We start from the raw sequence: 20,685 nt of genomic DNA on the forward strand, positions 1-20,685 counted from the left end.
TGAATCCAGGCATTAGCAAATCAATACAGCGATTACTGCGGAGGGCACCCTGAATGTAAAATCACAATTGCAGTTATGTTTATGCACAGACTGCTCGCCTCACTCAAAATGCAGAATGAAATGAGGGGTGCATTCCTCCTCCAGTTCCCCCTTTCCTTCTGACATTTTAAAGATATATAAATCCATAAAGCTTACCAATTTACAGGTCTGTCTCATACCTTGGAGTAAAGCCCAGAGTGGTAGTAACCTTCCCCCTTGCTTTTCCTTCTCCTTCAGAAAAGAGCAGCACAAACCCAAGCCACTCCCCCACCCCTAACTTGGGGGGACCCTGAGGCTCTGGGTCTTCTATTTAATATTGTTTACATGAAAATTAAATTGCAGGGAATCTGCCAAGTGAACAATAAAGTTGTTACTACAGAAAGGGCCCCCCTGCATTCCCTAGAGACTCTTAAACTTTGGGGGATAAATTCCAGCAGTAGGTATAGGACAAAGCTTAGCCACCTGAAGCCCATGGGCCAAGATGGGCAGCAACTGCTTTTATCCATGAACTGATAGCAGCTGCAGCATTTTTAGATAGTAAGGGAAAAAACATGAAAAGAATAAATTTTCTGGGCTGGAGCAACGGCTGCGTGGGTAAGGCATTTACTTTCAAAGCCAAAGAACCCAGGTTCGATTCCCCAGGACCCAAATAAGCCAGATGTAGAAGGTAGCACGTGGGTCTGGAGTTAGCCTGCAGTAGCTAGAGTCTCTGGCATGCCCATTCTCTCTGTCTCGCTCCCTCTCTCTGTCTAATAAATTTTAAAAAATTAATATTTTCAAACACAATAAATTTTCGATGACATAAACAATATAATAAATTCAGATTTTAGTGTCCATAAATTAACTTTTATTGTAATGTGCTCATGCATATTATTTTATTTATTATCTATGGCTAGTGGGTTTAAAAAAATTTTTTTTTTGTTCATTTTTATTTATTTATTTGGGAGTGACAGACAGAAAGAGGCAGATAGAGAGAGAGAGAATGGGTGCGCCAGGGCTTCCAGCCACTGCAAATGAACTCCAGACGCATGCACCCCTTTATGCATCTGGCTAACGTGGGTCCTGGAGAATCGAGCCTTGAACCGGGGTCCTTAGGCTGCACAGGCAAGCACTTAACTGCTAAGCCATCTCTCTAGCCCGGATTTTTTTGTTTTGTTTTGTTTTATTTTTGTGCAACAGTAGCAGAGTCTGAAAAGCCTTAAAATATTTATTAGCTTGACCTTCACAGACTTGTCTGAGAATACAGTTAACTTTTGGGAGGTTGGAAACAACCAACCAACAAAAACTAGAGTCATAAGATTTTAGCTCTGGTGTTTTTTTTTTTTTTTTGTTTTTTTTTTTTTTTTGTGCCTAAAGCTAAGATATACTTAGAGGAGGTGCGAGGTGATGGAATTTATTGTTGTTTGAGACCACTGTGCCTTGTAAACTTTCTGATGTCTGACCATCATAGTCTTTTATAAATAAACACTCCATCAGGGCTGGAGAGATGGCTTAGCGGTTAAGCGCTTGCCTGTGAAGCCTAAGGCCACTGGTTCGAGGCTCAGTTCCCAAGGTCCCACGTTAGCCAGATGCACAAGGGGGCGCACACGTCTGGAGTTCGTTTGCAGAGGCTGGAAGCCCTGGCGCGCCCATTCTCTCTCTCTCCCTCTGTCTTTCTCTCTGTGTCTGTCACTTCCAAAATAAATAAATAAAAATTAAAAAAAAAAAATAAACACTCCATCAGAGGAAGTCAGGAAATGACAGCACAGGCATGCCAAGCACTGACCACTAAGGTGTTTGGGGAACAATAAAAGGGGGTGACAAGGCTTTCTCTGAACCTTCTTGGGAGAGTTGATATTGCTGGCCAACTCACTGGGACTTAGAATCGCCTTGGGCAGATTTGTGAGGGAGTTTATAGATTAGGTTCCCTGTGGTGGGAAGACCCACCAAAATGTGGGTGGCATCATTCTATGGGTTGGGGTACCGGCACGGAAGTCTTCTCATATCCCATTCTTCTTTTACAAAAATCATTTAAGCAGCCTGCATCCCTCATCCTTTCTCCCCCTGGAGGTGAGTATGCAAGCTTGTAGATCTCAGAGTGGGCGCAAGGGGCACATTTTTCTTTTTGGTGATGGCCCTGTGGAGATAAGAAGTCTCTAGATGTTTTCTCCTGCTCATCTGCCTGCTCATTGTTTATCTCACAGACTCAATTTACAGCAAGTTCAAAGGAGAGGGGGAAAGTCTTTGTTCCCCTCCTTAAACAAAGCCCATCCTAGGGGCGCTTTTGGACCTGATTCAGATGCCTTCTTCCATCCCTCACTTATTGGTCAGGGAAGATTTTGCTCTGGGACTTAAGTTTCTGAATTTAGCATCCTGATGGTTTCAAGCCCTTCAAGCAGCAGCTATAGTCCCACCGAGAATTGTATGTAATACACTACTTATGAATGGGCAAACACCCTCTCACTGTCAACACTTTTCCTTTACATTAAAATATAGCCGGGTATGGTGGTGCATGCTGTTAATCCCAGCATTTGGGAGGCAGAGGTAGTGAGTCTGAGGCCACCCTGAGACTACATTGTAAATTTCAGGTCAGCCAGAGCTAGCGTGAAACCATACCTTGAAAAACAAAACAAAAACAAACAAACAAAAAAGAATAAGCTAATGTCATAATTGCCTTCCTTATGCATTTCCTCAAGACAACTCTGAGAACTAGGAAATACCACCTACGTAAGACATTACTGTTCCCATTTTAGAGATGGGGAGCGTGAGGCTCTGGAAAGTAAGACTTTCCTGATGAGGTCCCATAGCAAGACCTCTCAACCAGGCTCTCTTCTGTCTAAAGGAACATGGGATTGGAAACAATGATGAGCTCTCGGGTTAGAAAGGACTTTTCATAGGCTGCAGGCTCTATGGAAGGACCCAGAAAGTGATGTCATGAATTTTGGAATACTTCCTGATCTCTGCTAATCCTTAGAACACACCACCACCTCTCTGTTGCCTGCTGTGGCCAACTCGAGGGCATTGTTCCCAATGTGACCAAGCAGAAACCCTTACTTGGGACTGGAGCTAGAAAGAAATCTATTTAGGGCCTGGAGAGATGGCTCTGCAGTTAAAGGCACTTGCTTGCAAAGCCTAATGGTTTGGGTTTTATTCCCGAGTACCGACATAAAGCTAGATGCACAAAGTGGCACACGTGTCTGGAATTCATTTGCAGTGGTAGGAAGCCCTGGCGTATCTGTATTCTCTCTCTCTCTCTAACCCTTTTTCAAATAAATATATACAACATTATGTATATATATATATATATATATATATATATATATATATATATATATATATATGACAATAAAAGAGGGGCTGGAGAGATGGCTTAGCAGTTAAAGTGCTTGCCTGCAAAGCCTAAGGACTCATGTTTGACTCTCCAGATCCCACATGGGCCAGACACATAAAGTGATGCAAGTGCACCAGGTTGCCCTGTGCACAAGGGGGTGCATGCATCTGGAATTCAATTGCAATGGCTGAGGCCCTGGCATGCCAATTCTCTCTCTCTATCTCTTTCTTTGTCTCACTCTCACTTTCTCACATAAAAAAAAATGGGCCAAGTGGGGCATGGTGGCGCATGCCTTTAATCCCAGCACTTGGGAGGCAGAGGTAAGAGGATGGCCGTGAGTTCAAAGCCACCCTGAGACTACATAGTGAAGAATCTCAAGTCAGCCTGAGCTAGAGTGAGACCCTACCTCAAAAAAAAAAAAAAAAAAAGAGGAAATTTATTTGGTAGCTAGATTCATAGCAACATGTACTCAAGAATTCTGCTGCTGAAGCTGGTCTCTGGGAAGACAGTTGGAAAATGAAAGCAAGACCCCCAAGTCTCAAGGCAAAAGTGGGGCAAAAGTCCGATTCACACAGGGACACTGAGTGATCAAAAATATAAGCACAGGCTGGAGAGATGGCTTAGCAGTTAAGGCATTTGCCTGTAAAGCCCAAAGACCCAGGTCTGATTCCCCAGGACCCATGTAAGCCAGATGCACAAGGTGGCGCATGCATCTGGAGTTTGTTTGCAGTGGCTGGAGGTCCTTATGTGCCCATTCTCTCTCTCTCCCTCCATCTGCCTCTCTCTCATAAATAAAAAAAATTAAATATATATATATATATATATGTACACACACACACATACACATACATGATAGAAGCAGATATCATCAGCCATAGGGAAGGGCAGAAGATGGAGGGGGAACATGCATTCTAAAAATCTGACTGGTCTGAGCCACCGTGGGTCTGTCTCAGCTCAGTAGAGGAAGAAGTACTGAAACTGTAGAAGGACTTTGATTATGGGAGATTTTGGTTTTAAAACAAAACAAACAACAGCAACAAAGAACAAACAACAGGACTGGAGAGATGGCTTAGCAGTTAAGCGCTTGCTTGTGAAGCCTAAGGACCCCGGTTCGAGGCTCAATTCCCCAGGACCCACGTTACCCAGATGCACAAGGGGACACGCACATCTGGAGTTCGTTTGTAGTGGCAGGAGGCCCTGGCACGCCCAGTCTCTCTCTCTCTCTCTGCCTCTTTCTCTCTCTCTTTCTGTCACTCTCAAATAAATAAATACAAATAAACAAAAATAAAATAAAATAAAAAACTAAACAACAAAAACAAAACCCAAAACCAACCCAAAACATCTTGCATAGACCCTTATGCAGTCCTGGAAGACTTTGAAACCATAGTGAAACTTACCAGGGCCAAAAGCACAAAGCAGTATGGAAATGTTAAAGCTTACTCTAGAGTGGAATAAGGCCTTAGCTTGCAAGCAGGATAAAAATGTGCCTCTTCTCACAGCCCCCATCAGCAAATTGTACACTTTTATCACTGGAGTCTGTGTCAAAGGCCTCTTCTGGTCCTTACTGCTTTTTTGTTTTTCAAATAAAATTTTTTATTTTTATTTACTTATTTGAGAGAGAATGATACAGAAATAGACAGGTAGCGAGAGAGAGAGAGAGAATGGGCGCACCAGGGCCTCCGGCCACTGCAAATGAACTCCAGATGCGTGCGCCCCCTTGTGCTTCTGGCTAACGTGGGTCCTGGGGAGTCAAACCGTGGTCCTTTGGCTTTGCAGGCAAGCGCCTTAACCACTAAGCCATCTCTCCAGCCCCCTTTACTGCCTTTTTCCTTTCGTAGCTGGAGCCCTGCTGTAGGGGAAGGGGGGTGACCAGGGGTGGGCCTTGAGGTGTTAGACCTTGGCTCCACGTTCTGTTTGTCGCTGCTTCCCCTCTGCCAATGTGACAATATGACAAGCTGGGACCTGCTCTTGCCACGCCTTCCCTGACAAAACGGGGTCTACACTCTGCAGTGACCCTGAGCATCTATATACTTTAAAATACTTTATTATTTTTATATATTTGTTTGAGAGAGAGAGAGAAAGAGACACAGAGAGAGAGAGAGAGAAAGAGGATGGGATGCCAGGGCCCCCAGCCACTGCAAATGAACTCCAGACACATGCACCACCTTGTGCTTCTGGCTCACGTGGGTCCTAGGGAATCGAACCGAGGTCCTTTGGCTTTGCAAGTAAGTGCCTTAACCACTAAGCCATCTTTCCAGTCCTGTTGAGTATGTATTGAATGAGAACTATGGACAAGCATCAGCCTAAGTACCAGAGATACAACAGTGAGCAAGACCCACGCTCCCTGACTCTGAGGATTCCAACTGTGCAAACGGACGTCCAGAGAAAGTGCCCGAACATGGCGAAAGGGGAAAGGCCAGCAGAAGGCTCTCAGGAAGAAGTCACACTCATCCTTAGACCTTAACCCGCGCCAAGGGTCCTCACCAAAACATTGGTAAGAAGTTTCTTAAGGCTTATATGTAGGATCCAAGGTGCCCTTTGGAACTGACAGGCCACTAAATTCCATTTCCATATGATAGTCAGCACTGCTTTCTCGAGCTGGGTTTCCAAGCATCTACCTGTATTTTCTTCACTGCTCATTCGCCTTGATCCTACGAGGCTGATGTCACTAAGCTACTTGAGGCACAGGGAAGCTCTACCATGAGGTGTAGAAGCGAGGATTTGAGCCCAGGCAGACACACAACACACAGCCATGCAGGATTTCAGAAATGTATGATATATTTGGCAGCCACTTTTTCTCCTTCCCTCTAGTCCAAGCTGCCCTAGCCTGAATTTTCACTGCACTTCTAGAAAACTTGAAAAGAACGTGAAGCAAGTGAAATCTGACATGTACCAACCACACACATACACATGCACAAACATATTTCTAGTAGATTTATTTCTAATCGCCCCAAATTGGAAATAATTTAAAAAGTCTTTTATTAAGTTAATAGATGAACTATAGACTGTGTGCACATTATAATACTATTCAATGATGAGCAGGAATGGACAACAGTGACTTGAGTGGCTCTAACAGGCGTTAAGTGCAAAGTTTCAAAGGGTCACATAGGTATAACTTTATATAATGTTCTGAAAATAATAAATTTGGAGAGAAGGGCAGATGGCTGTTATATACACAGATGAGTTACTAACAAGGTTACAAATGGAATGTGGCATGCATATCTGACTATGAAGGGATGCCAGGACGAAATCTTACAATAAAGGGATGTTTCTGTTAAAAAAAAAAACGAGGGCTGGAGAGATGGCTTAGCGGTTAAGCGCTTGCCTGTGAAGCCTAAGGACCCCGGTTCGAGGCTCAGTTCCCCAGGTCCCACGTTAGCCAGATGCACAAGGGGGTGCACACATCTGGAGTTCGTGTGCAGAGGCTGGAAGCCCTGGCGTGCCCATTCTCTCTCTCTCCCTCTATCTGTCTTTCTCTCTGTGTCTGTTGCTCTCAAATTAAAAAAAAAAAATGAGAGGGCTAGAGAGATGGCTTAGTGGTTAAGGTGCTTGCCTGTAAAGACTAAGGGCACAGGTTCGATTCCCCAGAACCCACAGGAGCCAGATGCACAAGGTGGCGCATGAACTTGGAGTTCCTTTGCAGTGGCTGGAGGCCCTGGCATGCCCATCTGCTCTCTGTCTGTCTGTATCTCTCTCTCTCAAATAAATCAAAATAAATTAAAAAAAGCAATGAGAAAGAAAAGAAACGCCACCTCTTAGAAGTTTGCCCTAGCCTGTCTCGGTCCACAGATGTGACACAACTGTCTGTCCCCGTCCTTCAGCGAGTCGTTGACCTTCACCTGTCTGACGTTACTTTGCATGAGAGGAATAATAACGCGGTCAAGTTGAATCTCACTTGGGGAAATAGCTGTGCAGTCAGCCAGAGCCAACTTTAAATCCTTCCTTTTTAATTACAGGTCTGAGCAAAAGATGCAATCTTCTCATCTGTTGGAAGTGGGTGCCATTCCTTCCACCCAGGGCTGCTGGGAAATTGGAGTGCACTTGGCAGGTAAAATGCTCAGCACATGGCCAGGCTGCAGAAGGCTTTCTGGTGTCAACTCTCATACTTGAAGCTCATTAAGATTCAGCTAGTGCTATTATTTTAGTACAGAAAAGGTGGTTTGGGGCACAAAATAATAGTTTAAAGACTAACACCATGGGCTAGAGAGATTGCTTAGTGGTTAAGGCAGCTGTTTGCAAAGCCAAAGGACCCAGGTTCAATTCCCCAGGCCCCATGTAAGCCAGATAAGTGCACAAGGTGGTGTATGTGTCTGGAGTTTGTTTGCAGTTGCTGGAGGCCCTGGTGTGCCCATTCTCTCTCCCTCTCTCTTGGAGATATATATATATATATATATATATATATATATATATTTATTTATTTATATTTATATTTATTTATTTATATTTATATATATATATTTATTTATTTGTGAGATATATATATATATATATATATATATCTCACAAATAAATACAAATAAAACATTTTTTAAATGTATTGGCAAATGCTTTTCTCTCTCTCTCTCTTTCTTTCTTATTTGTGAGAGAGACAGAGAAAGACAGAATGGGCACACCAGGGACCCCAGCCACTGCAAACAAACTCCAGACACGTGCATCTCATTGTGCATCTGGCTTAGGCAGGGCCTGGGGAATTGAACCTGGGTCCTTAGGCCTCACAGGCAAATGCCTTAACCACTAAGCCATTTCCCCAGCCCTAAATAAAACTTTTTTTTTAAAAAACCATCTGCTGACATTTGGGGGCAGAGAAATGGCCCTGTGCGCTTGTGAAGAGTCTTGAACTTTCCAGGGTCTGGGAAAATTGCAAGAAGTCAAGGGAGAGTCCTCTCCCAGGCTGTCCATCTATGGGACACTAAGGCCCCCAAAGTGACCCCAGTCGCACAGCTGCGCATGTCTTCAGCAGGGACACAGCACTTACCCAGAGTTCTAACGGTGTTGCTGGGCCAGCTGCGTGGGCTAGAGCCATGAAGATTCACGGCCCTCACGGCAAACTGATAGTTGGTATCTGGATCGAGGCCTTTCAGAACCATGGAATCCATCTGGATATGCTCTTGGATTATGGTCCAGCTCTTGTCAAAGTCTGGCCTTAATGATTAAAAAAAGAAGAAGAAGAGGCAGTAGTTAAGAAATAGGAAGGCAGCGGGTGGAGTAAGCAAACAGCATTTGCACTGGGGGAGCAGTATTCATAAAACTGAGTTACCATTTCCTATCTGAAAGTGGCCCTGATTTTCAACCACATGTCACTAACTATAAACATCTGCCAATGAAAACAAGTAGATCATGTTTAGGGCTGGTTCTAAGCACTATTTAGAGACCATCCGCTTTCTCATTTGGCCTTGACCAAGATAAAGCATCCCACATGGGAGAGCTCTTTAGCAAAGATCGACTTTCCAGATGTGTCCTAAACATACCTCCTCTTTGGCAGTCTCAGCCCCAGAGTTCAGAAGAGCATGGATTCCATCTCCTCGAGTATGTCCACGTGTAAACAAATACATAGGGTAACGGAGTGCATGAATTACCACAGGAACGCCCAAGATGATTCCACCTGGGGACGTTCTTACTCGTGAGAAATTGGACATCTATGCCAACTGCCTGAATTTTCCCATACCCTTCTGAGGGCCTGCAGGGAAGGCAGAGCTCTCTTTAGCTCTTTGGTTAGAGAGCAGTCACGAGGGGGCGGGTACCAGCTCTGCAGTTGGACAAAACCAAGTTCAAGACTGAGCTCCGCTACCGAACTGCTCCTTCATGTCTTTACCTCTCATTTCCCCAGCTACACATGTGAACCATAAGCCTGCCTATGTAAGAGCACTGCCACAGATAATACACAGTATGTGTGCCCTGGGTACCCTTGCCTGGCATTGCACTGTAAAGAGAGGGGCTTACTCGCTCCCAGAGCTATTAACCCTTTGTTGCCTGCATCTTTCCATACCGTAGTGCTAGTCCATGTAGCTGGTCAGCCGGTGACTAGCTGGAATAAGGATGTACTAGGGCCCGGGGAAATGGCTCAGTGGGTTAGATCACTTGCATGAGGACGAAACATGAGAGGCAGCCTGAGTTTGATCTCCAGCACCCATGCAAAAAGCTAGGAATGGCCACGTGCGCTGGTAACCCCAGTCCTGAGGGGGGCACAGACAAGAATCACTGGCAGGTCAGCTAGTCTGCCAGAAAACAAAACAAAACAAAACAAAACAAAACACAGTAGCTCAGGTTCAGCGAGAGACTCAAGGAAACAGTGAGGAAGAATGAGAGAGGCAGACACTAGACATCTGCTCATAAATGCATACATGCACACCGAATAATAAATATGTGCCAGCCAGGTGTGGTGGCGCACGCCTTTAATCCCAGCACTCAGGAAGCAGAGGTAGGAGGATCACCATGAGTTCAAGGCCACCCTGAGACTACATTATATATATATATATATATATATATATGTAATTTTTATTTATTTATTTAAGAGAGAGAAAAAGACGGGTAAGGACAGAGGGAGAAAGGGAAAATGGGCATGCCAAGGGCCTCCAGCCACTGCAAATGAAATCCACATGTCTGCACCACCTTGTGCATCTAGCTTATGTGGGTGGGTCCTGAGGAATTGAACCTGGGTCCTTTGGCTTTGCATGAAGGCGCCTTAACCACTAAGCCATCTTTCCAGCCCAGTTTAGGTCTCTTTCTTTCTTTCTTTCTTTCTTTTTTTCCAGTTTAGGTTTCTTTAGGCTCACCATCACCATGCTGAGAAGTAAGTAGACTATGAGTTCCTCATCCTGAAAATGCATGTGCTGGGAAAAATAGAGCTCGCAGGGTACACCCATTGGAGGTAATAGGGCTGAGTTCTCTTTTCTGATATTTGTTTTTTAATGTTTTATTTATTTATAAATTATTTGAGAGAAATAGGTAGGTACGGAGAGAAAGAAAAAAAAAAAGGGCATGCCAGGGTCTGTAGCTGCTGCAAACGAACACCAGATGCTTATGCCACCATGTGCATCTGGCTCACTTGGGTTCTGGGGAATCAAACCTGGGTCCTTAGGCTTCACAGGCCTTAACCGCTAAGCCGTCTCTCCAGCCCTCTTTTCTGATATTCTTGCTCTAAAGCTAGAGTTGTATTCTAAACTGACTTCATCATCCAAGAGAAAATCTCATTTAAAATTTCATGTACCTGGGCTGGGAAAATAGCTTAGTGGTCAAGGCGTTTGCCTGCCAAGCCTAATAACCCCAGTTTAATTCCCCAGTTCCCACGTAAGCCAAATGCACAAGGGGGCACATGCCTCAGGAGTTCGTTTGCTATAGGCCCTGGCGCGTCCATCTTCTCTATCTGCCGCTTCCTCTCTCTAAAATAAAAAATAAAATATTTTTTAAAACACAAAAAAGCCAGGCGTGGTGGCGCATGCCTTTAATCCCAGCACTCGGGAGGCAGAGGCAAGAGGATTGCCATGAGTTCGAGGCCACCCTGAGAATACATAGTGAATTCCAGGTCAGCCTGAGCTAGAGTGAGACCCTACCCTGAAAAAGCAAAGCAAAACAATACAAAACAAAAAAACAAACAAAAAAAGAGTATTTTTTTAAAAAACTTCATGTTCCAAGTAATCACTACAGAGGAAAGTCACTGGAGAGACCAAAAAAGTGAAGTCACAAAAAATGTTATCTTTAGCTAAAACTCTCCCATTACTCTTAGCTAAGTAAAGCTCCCTTGTGAGTTTTGAGGAGGAAATGACCTTAATCTCTCTTCAGCATGGGCAGTTGTTTACCCAGGACTACTTGCAAATACCTGTAGCAATCTTCACCCTAAAATTACCTAAAACAAGGAGATCATTTTGTATTTGTTGTTCATTTTAGGCAGGAAAGACAGTCTTTTCAGCAATAAAGATTGAAATCATTACCATTTAGTTTCATTATATAGAATGAGGGAGGAGAGCTCAGGTAGATTGTGTATCACTAAAAACCTTTAACACTTTGCCTCTGGTTGTGCTATGTGTTTTCCACGTGACTTTTAGACCATTTTGGGGTACAAAAGTGCAAAGTTGAGGTTGAGAGAGAGATAAGCATGGACCTAAATCATTTTTGACAATAGCTTTAACTTCTTTGGCTCACGAAAGTCACTTTATCCTAACCACAACAGTTTTCAGTCATATCACCATAGCAACACAATCTGGGCACTTTTCCCAACAAGGAAAAGGGCAGAGGGGAGGCATTGAAGGTTACCAGGGCTGAGAGGGTCTTAGAGGTCTTTTGTCTCAAGTGTTTGAGGGCTTTCAGAAAGTATACGTGTGGTTTTGTTTTCAGTAAATTTTATTTATTTATTTATTTATTTGCAAAAAGGGAGGAGAGCATTGAGGAGAAAGAGAGAGAGAATGAATGAGCATGAAGGGGGTACACCAGGGGTTCTTGCCACTGCAAAGGAACTCTAGATGCACGTGCCACTTTGTTCATTTGGCGTTACGTGGGTGCTCAGGAATCAAGCCCAGGTTGACAGAGTGTAAGCAGGCACATTTAACTGCTGAGCCATCTCCCCAGCCCCCCCCATACATGTAATTTCTTTCTTTTCTGTTGGTTTTCCAAGGTAGGGTCTCACTCTAGCCCAGGCTAACCTTGGAATTCACTATGTAGTCTCAGGGTGGCCTCGAACTCATGGCAATCCTCCTACCTCTGCCTCCCAAGTTCTGGGATTAAAGGCGTATGCCCCCATGCCCGGATCGCTATTTCATTTTTTTAAAGAAAGGCTTTCATCATATTCTCAAAGATAATTATGATCCCCAGAGCTTATCAGTCACTGATCCAGTTTGACCTCCTGTCCACCCATGTGGAGATGGAAAGAAAATAAGTTTAAATTACAGAACAATAATGTAGTGTTTCCCCCTTTTTATAGTATGTTGACTGCCATGTGCACTGTGGATCTAAACATTAGTGTATCATGGACTCCAGTAGGTGTCTACCTTGGACTAGCAACTGCCCTGGAGACCATCAAACAGAAGTTAAACTTCAGAAGGCGGCTAGAAAAGTGCAAACATTGTCCATTCTCAGGAAGTTAACCATCTAGTTGGTGGAATACTACATCTATTGATCAGTGCAGTAGTGGTACATCCAAGAATCAACAGAAACTCAGAGAAAAACATCATATTTCAAAAAGTGTATTTGAATGGCTAAATATGAATGGAAATCCAAGGAAATGAACAGGAAGAATTCAAGTTGGAATTGAAAGTATCTGTATTTGGATAACTGAAAAGGAATGAGAATCCTTGGGCAGAGGAGAGACGAAACAATATCAGCTACATGTGATGTGATTGTATTAAGCACTAAGTACACTTGAAACATCAAGTCGGGGAACCAAAGAGAATAGATGATTCGGGTCCTTGATATGAATAACCACTGGAGCTACACCAGACGCAGGTATCGCCATCAAAACATTTACCAGTAGTAGGCAGGCAAGTCTATGTCATTTCTCTACATGCACACTTAGTCAAGGCTTTCCTACTTAAGCAACATCAATCAACCATCAGTCATCACTGATTATTCCATCTGAGCAGCTGGTTTATCAAGAGTCAACAGAAGAAAGCCAGGCGTGGTGGCATACATCTTTAATCCCAGCACTCGGGAGGCAGAGGTAGAAGGATCACCATGAGTTCGAGGCCACCCTGAGACTCCATAGTGAATTCCAGGTCAGCCTGGGCTAGAGTGAGACCTTACCTCGGAAAACCAAAATGAAAGAGTCAACAGAAGAGTCGGGCGTGGTGGCGTGCACCTTTAATCCCAGTGCTCAGGAGGCAGAGGTAGGACAATCCATGTGAGTTCAAGGCCACCCTGAGAATACATAGTGAATCCCAGGTCAGCCTGGGCTAGAGTGAGACCTTACCTTAAAAAATAAAAAAATCCACTCAGTGGTACTAGACCCATAGCTGGAACTGGGAAACAAGTCAGAACCATACCCAAACACAAGCCCACTCTACAATAGCAAGCTACCATCAATCACGGGGTATAAGAGGGCCTACACCTATCAAACTGTCTATCAAAAAAGTAAGTGTTATCTCAATTCTCCGGGTGCTAACTTACTCTCCGTTGGAGAATCTGCTTCTCTTTTCCAGATAGATGCAGATCCTAAGAAGAGAGCTGCCCCAACATACCTCAAAAGGGGCCCAACTGAAACTAAGGACAACTGGCGAAACAAGCAAGGGTGATGTTTTCCTGTGAACCGGACACCAGCACAAAGGGGAAGGAGATCAACGCAGAGAAAAATCAACTCCTACCAAATCAGAGAGCCAGAGCCTCAGAGGCCCCCAACACCTCAGCACTGAAGCAGACCAAAAATGAACCCAACATGGCTCAGGGAAATTTTATGGAAGAGGGGGCTGAAAGAATGTCAGAGTCACATGTTGGGTCATGATTTGCAGAGACATTTATCATACCAATAACTGTGGGCTAACTCCACAATGGACGACCCATTCTCATCAACAAGGAGGGTCCAATGGGAGGGGGTAGATCACAGATGAGCCTAAACAATGGTACCAAACTGCCTGTATTTACTGAAAAGAAAACTAATAAATTAAATTTAAAAAAATAAAAAATAAAAAAAATATTTTTAAAAATCTCTTCTTTGGCTTTCTTCTTTTCTTTTTCTTTTTTGAGATATTTATGCCTAGGCTGGCCCTGAACTGGTAATTCTCCTGCCTCAGCCTCCTGAGTGCTAGGATTCTAAATATATCCAGCTTCTATTTACAACTTTCATGTTTGTTTTATAATTGTTATTTAATGTTATGGAAGCCAGTAAAATATAAGAACAAAAATGGGTGGTAGCTATGTTAAATATTCTTAAAATAGGTAATAAACCAGAACCACTGGAGAATTATCTTTGAGCAGTAATTAAAAACAAGACAGCTATCAAAGATTGGGGAAATTATTATAAAATTCTAGAAGGATATTGCATTTTTTTTGTGCTCTTGAAGAAATTATAAGGAGAAGCTATAGATGAGAGTCTCACTGTATACAAGAATATCCAGATGGCAGCCCAGTGAGTGTACCAACATTCAAAGAATGACCTTAGCTTTACATAAACAGAGTGGTAAGTTGAGGTGCATTTACAAAATGTGTCTTTTTAAAAATCTGTTTATTCATTTATTTGAGAAAGAGAGAGAGACAGAGGATGAGCATGCCAGGGCTTCTAGCCACTGCAAATGAACTCCAGACACATGCACCACCTTGTGCATCTGGCTTTATGTGGGTACTGGTGGGTCAAAACTGGGTTCTTTGGCTTTTCAGGCAAGTGCCTTAACTGCTAAGCTATCTCTTAAGCCCCCAAATTTGTCTTAAAACAGCAATCTTTAGGTGTTAGTATCAACTTAAAAATATGATTTCTCAAGCCGGGCGTGGTGGCGCACGCCTTTAATCCCAGCACTTGGGAGGCAGAGGTAGGAGGATCGCCATGAGTTCGAGGCCACCCTGAGACTCCATAGTGAATTCCAGGTCAGCCTGGGCTAGAGTGAGACCCTACCTCGAAAAAAATAAAAAAAAAAATGATTTCTAGCTGGGCATGGTGGCACATGTCTTTAATCTACTTGGGAGGCAGAGGTAGGAGGATTGCTGGGAGTTTGAGGCCACCCTGAGACTACATAGTGAATTCCAGGTCAGCCTGGGCTAGAGTGAGACTCTACCTCAAAAACCAAAAAAAAAAAAAAAAAAAAAAAAAGATTTCTGATGTTTACTGACAATAAAGAATTTACCACTCACTAACAATCTCAATACTCTCAACTGAGGGCTATTAAGGTTAATGAATGGGCAAGCTTAATGGTTATTTATGTAATCAACTTGATAGGATTCAGATTTCTCCAGGAGCGTGTCTATGAAGGTATTTCCAAAGAAGCCTAGCTGAACAGAGCAGAGCCAGCCTGAATGTGGGCAGCACCATTCCCTGGGCTGGAGTCTCAGGCTGTAGGAGGAGGCAGTGGGCATGTGGACCATTAGTGTCACCGTTCCCTTCACGTAGCGGGCACAAAGCTCCTGACCAACAGCAGCTGACAGGAGGAAAGTTAGGAGGGAAGCTCCTTGATGGCAGGGGAACGATGGAAGAATAGAAGCAGGACGTCACCTCCTTGCTACAGCAAGTGGCAAACAGGAGCAGGAGAGTAAGCCAAACTCTAGCGAAGTGAAGCGGGCCATGACACTTGTGGCTCACAGCTCCATGACGCTGGGATGAGCATCTAACCAGACACAGAGCATGGGAGGAACGGGTTTATTTCAAGCTTATAGATGCAGGGGAAGTTCCATTCATGGCGGAAGAAACTGGCTCCCTGTTACAGATCCAAGCAGAGAGAAAGAACCAAACAGCTGGCAAACAGCAAAAGAGCAATAGCAGGAACTGCACCAGAGTTCACACCTCTCTGCATAACTTGGGCTGGAGTTCAGATCCAGCCCCAGAAACCCACCCCTTGTAGAGGAGCCTGCCTGCTAGGGGCTGAAGCTGAAAACTCAATGTTATTTTTATTTTTTTATGAGAGAGAAATAAAGAGAGCAATAGAAATCCAGATAGAGAGAGGGAGGGAGAGAGAATTTGTGTGCCAGAGCCTCCAGCCACTGCAATCAAACTCTAGACACATGCATCATCTTGTGCACACATGCGACCTTGCATGCTTGTGTCATCTTGTGTGTCTGGCTTATGTGGGATCTGGACAGACAAACCATGAGTCCTCGGTCTTCTCAAGCAATTGCCTTAACTGCTAAGCCATCTCTCCAGCCCTGAAAACTCAATTTGTTAAAATATTTTATTTTTATTTATTTATTTCAGAGGGGAAAAGAGGCAGAGCTAGAGAGAGAGAGAGAGAGAGAGAGAGACAGACAGACAGACAGAATGGGTACACCAGGACTTCCAGCCACTGCAAACGAACTCCAGATGCATGTGTCACCTTGTGAATCTGGCTTATGTGGGTCCTGGGGAATTGACCCCAGGTCCTTTGGCTTTGCAGGCAAGCGCCTTAACTGCTAAGCCATCTCTCTAGCCCAAACTCAACTTTAACACAACACTGGAGTCTATGGGGCCATCCTTTTCATCTACCACAACATCTCTAAGTCCACCCCCAACAACACACCTCCTGAAACAAGGCTCCACCTCCCACATTATCATCAGCTGGGGACCAAGCATTCACAGCATGAGTTTATGCGGGACACCTAATCCTAAAACCACTCCATTCGCTCTGCTTCTTGAAATCAGAGGAATCATGGTGACAAGCCACCTTACTCTCCTGCTGTCATGGCTGGAGGTGCTCCTGTGCTATGACTCCTCCACCGTGATGGACGATACCCCCAAACAGTGAGCCACCAGAATCCCCTTCTTCACTAAAGCTGTTTGTGTCAGGTACGTTGTCACAGCAATGGAAAAAGCAACTTATAAACAGTGAGTTTATAGGTTTATGATCATGTCCAAGAGCCTTGGGGGGTGGTGTGTTGGCACATGGGGGTTCAAGGGCCTTCTTAGAACAAAATCGTATCCAATAACACAAAACCAGACTGCAGATATAGTAAAAGAACATACTGAAGGTTTTGCGGGGGAAAATGAGAAAGAGCAATGAATATTTCCTAGATGTTCTGCCTCTAATAAATATTGAGAAATGTTTGATGACTATTATTTACACGGGTTTCTAAATTATGCATGAGCCTGGAGTACTTGTGTGCCAGAGGTTCAAATGGGCAAACAGGTAAAATACATGGTAGGGAGAACTTTCCCAGGAGCAATACAAGGAGTTAAGAAGAAAAATTGGGTCTGGAGAGATGGCTTAGCAGTTAAGGCACTTGCTTGTGAAGCCTAAGGATCCAGGTTTGATTCCCCAGTATTTGCGTAAACCAGATGCACAAGGTGGCTCATATGTATGGAGTTTGTTTGTATTTCTTTATTTGAGAGAGAGAGAGAGAGAGAGAGAGAGAGAGCACACCAGGGCCTCTAGCCACTACAAACAAGAGATGCATGCACCACCATTTGCATCTGGTTTACGAGGGTACTGTGGAATTGAACCTGGATCCTTAGGCTTTGCAGGCAAGAGCTTTAACCGCTGAACAATTCCTTCAGCTCAAAACTGGACTTTAAAAGTGGTCATCACTGAAGCAGACCTAAAATGAACACCTTAACTGCTAAGCCATGTCCCCAGCCCACGACCTCTTCTCTTTTTACAACCTCTTTCTCTTAACACAAACCTACCATGCTCCAATTCAATGCTTTCTGAAGAACCCTAGGTTCCTTAACAGCTTCTTCACTAAATACTCTCTCTCTCTCTCTTTTCTAATCATTACCTAAGAAACCGAAGGCTTCTCTGATCTCTCCAACGTCTGAGCATAGTTCTTTTTGTACATTGGTTGTATCCCCCTTGAATGTAATTTTACTTTTCTGTCTTCCCTAAGTCTGTATGATTTTTCAAAAAAAAAATGCAAATACGTGTGGTAGATTTTCTGCTTAAAACTTCCCATGGGCCCCCTTCCCCTTCCAGATTAAAAATGAGCTCTTTCACAATACCACTCTTGGTCTGACCTTTGCTTAGCGTCTCAGCACGTACAGCTGCAGGCTTTCTAAGCAATTGCAAGAACATCTCCTTCTTGCCTCCAAGCCATTGCTTAAGTGGCTTCCTGTCCTAAGCCTTTCATGTTGCTTCTGCCCAGTCATCTCTGATGCACTCTTCCCAGCTAGTAGAAGAAACCTTCCCAGATGCCTTCAAAACTGGGTCACCCGCAAGTATGCACACCTTTGATGTGTCAATGTAAAATGTTAAGTTAGGAGCTGGAGACATGGCTTAGCAGGTAAGGCACTTGCCCATGAAGCCAAAGAACCCAGGTTTGATTCCCTAGAGCCCACGTAAGCCAGATGCACAAGGGGGCGATGCATCTGGAGTTTGTTTGCAGTGGCGGGAGACCCTTGCATACCCATTCTCTCTCTCTCTCTCTCTCTCTCTCTCTCTCTCTCTCTCTCTCCCTCTCTCTCTCTCTTTCTCTCTCTCTCTCACACAAATAGAAAGAAAGAAAAGAAAATATTTTTTACAAAAATTAAATTAAAAACAAGTTCAAGCTGGGTGTGGTGACACACACCTTTAATCCCAATACTTGGGAGGCAGATGTAGGAGGATCACTGTGAATTCAAGGCTAGCCTGAGACTACAGAGTGAGTTCCAGGTCAGCCTGGGCTAGAGGAGACCCTGCCTCAAACACACACAAAAGCAAACCAACAAACAAAAAACCAAGTCTATAACAATTTACCACTCAAGACCAGGTTCATACACCATGACCCCCCGCCCCACCCAGGAGTCTATCCAAGGATTGGGGCTTTAACTAATTCATTTCTAAATCTCTTACACATAACTTGCATAAATCAGCTAACAATACAGATTTGTGTGAATATATACACATAGTCAGCTTTTTAATATAGGCTGCTTGAGAGTAATTAAAATATTTTTGGTGTGCTCACTTTGGCAGCATGTATACTAAAATATCTTTGGAATAACATGATCCCCTAAAACAATGGGTCAGCAAATTTCAGCTAGCTGACAGTGTATGTCAACTTTTACTGGAACGCAAATCTATCCAGTTGCAGTATCAAAGTCCATTGCTGCTTTTCAACCCGACAGAGCATAAAATATTGACTATATGGTGTTTTGAACAAAAGTTTACCAACCCCTAACCCAAAACAGCAGTTCTTGACCTCTTTATGCCACTGTGACAGGCTGATGAAGACTGTGAACCATTTCTCAGAATGTTTTATATGAACAAGTTAAAACACGATGTCAGGGTTGGAGAGATTGTTCAGTGGTTAGTATGCTTGCTTGGCCTGGGTTCAATTCCCCAGTACCCATGTAAAGCCAAATGCACATCGTGGCGCATGCATCTGGAGTTTGTTTGCAGTGGCAAGAGGTCCTGGTGCACCATCCTCTCTCTCCTTCTTCCTCAGTCTCTCTCTCTCTCTCTCTCTCCTCCAATAAATAAAAATATTTTGAAAAGCAGAACAAAACAACCATAATGTCACAAAGAAGCTCATTATTTTGACAACCATAACATAATAAAACCTATGACATCATATGGATTTCTTCACTGCCACATTAGAAAACATAATCTAGTAACGAATTTAAATTACCAATAATTTTAAAGTAGTGATAAACATAATTGATATTTTGAGCTATATGCAAAAATTCTTATGAGATTTTAAAGACCAACAGTTCTAATGGCAACAAAATTGCAGAAATTTGTGATGCCACTGTGGTTGGCTGTCTTTGTTTATTTACAAAGCCAGTGCCATGTTTCAGTTGCTAAAATTAAAAGTGTAATTATTGCCAGTCGTGGTGGCACACATCTTTAATCTCAGCACTCAGGAGGCAGAGGTAGGAGGATCACTGTGAGTTCAAGGCCATGCTGAGACTCCATAGTGAATTCCGGGTCAGCTTGGGCTAGAGTGAGACCCTACCTCAAAAAAAAAAGGTGCAATTATTTTCCAACCAAACACAAGGACCCTTTGAATTCTATCTAGGGAGCCCTTTGGGGTCTTGGGGACTGCAGATTAAGCACCCAGATCTAGGAGAAGAGGAATGACCCCGTAGATTACCCAGCATGAGCATGACGGGAGTGAGCAAGTCTCCTGCCCAGAGGTGTTTCGACTGTCAATCTTACAGAATGGTTTTATGCTGGATTTACAGCACCCCAAAATGAGCTGCAGAGGCCCAACCACTAAGTAGTCACAGTAAAAGAAAAAAAAATCTACAATTTGACTTTCAGTTTCAGCCTCTTTCTCGATTTACATATTGGTTTAACCCAATCTAGTAACAAGCATGTGGGTCGAATGGGGCAGTGAGAATCTCTGATGGCAATTTGTCCTTGGTGTGGTGGAAAGAGAGCTTACAAGTGGCTTCCAAAGTTACTACACAAGAATTTAATTTATGTCATTACAGCAGGGTCGCTCACAACTGGAACTGGAGTTTCAAGGAATGAATTTATAGAATTGTAAGTCCGACAAAAACATCCCCGGGTAACCCTTCCATGGGAGCCTGGCTGAAGGCTTTTAATGGCTTCCAGATTTTCCAGGACCAGGAACCAGTCTAGAAGGTGCTTCTGAGATTTTCAGTTTTGAAAGTAAAGATTAGAAAAAGTTTCTTCCGGAAAGAAGCAATTGAATATCAAATATTAAAGGGACTATTCTGAGGAAAACTGACTCACTGAAGACCCCCAAAAGCCTTCTGTACTGTAGTCCACTTAGGGTGTTATAAAAAATAATACCGTCCTCTGCATCTATGGTTTCTATATCCATGGATACAGTTGGCCATCTACAGCTGTGGTTCT

The 20,685-nt window shown here is 43.6% G+C and overlaps 1 protein-coding gene across 1 annotated transcript in view; it reads right to left on the reverse strand.

The window, feature by feature from the left end:
* Positions 1 to 20,685, reverse strand: part of Egflam (EGF like, fibronectin type III and laminin G domains) — a 218,036-nt gene that overhangs the window by 94,967 nt on the left and 102,384 nt on the right. The window contains exon 6 of the mRNA XM_045132990.1: positions 8,325 to 8,491. Coding sequence (XP_044988925.1) covers positions 8,325 to 8,491 — 167 coding nt within the window. The remainder of the gene's footprint in view (positions 1 to 8,324; positions 8,492 to 20,685) is intronic.

Source organism: Jaculus jaculus, chromosome 13, assembly GCF_020740685.1.
Source record: "Jaculus jaculus isolate mJacJac1 chromosome 13, mJacJac1.mat.Y.cur, whole genome shotgun sequence".
Taxonomy (NCBI): domain Eukaryota; kingdom Metazoa; phylum Chordata; class Mammalia; order Rodentia; family Dipodidae; genus Jaculus; species Jaculus jaculus.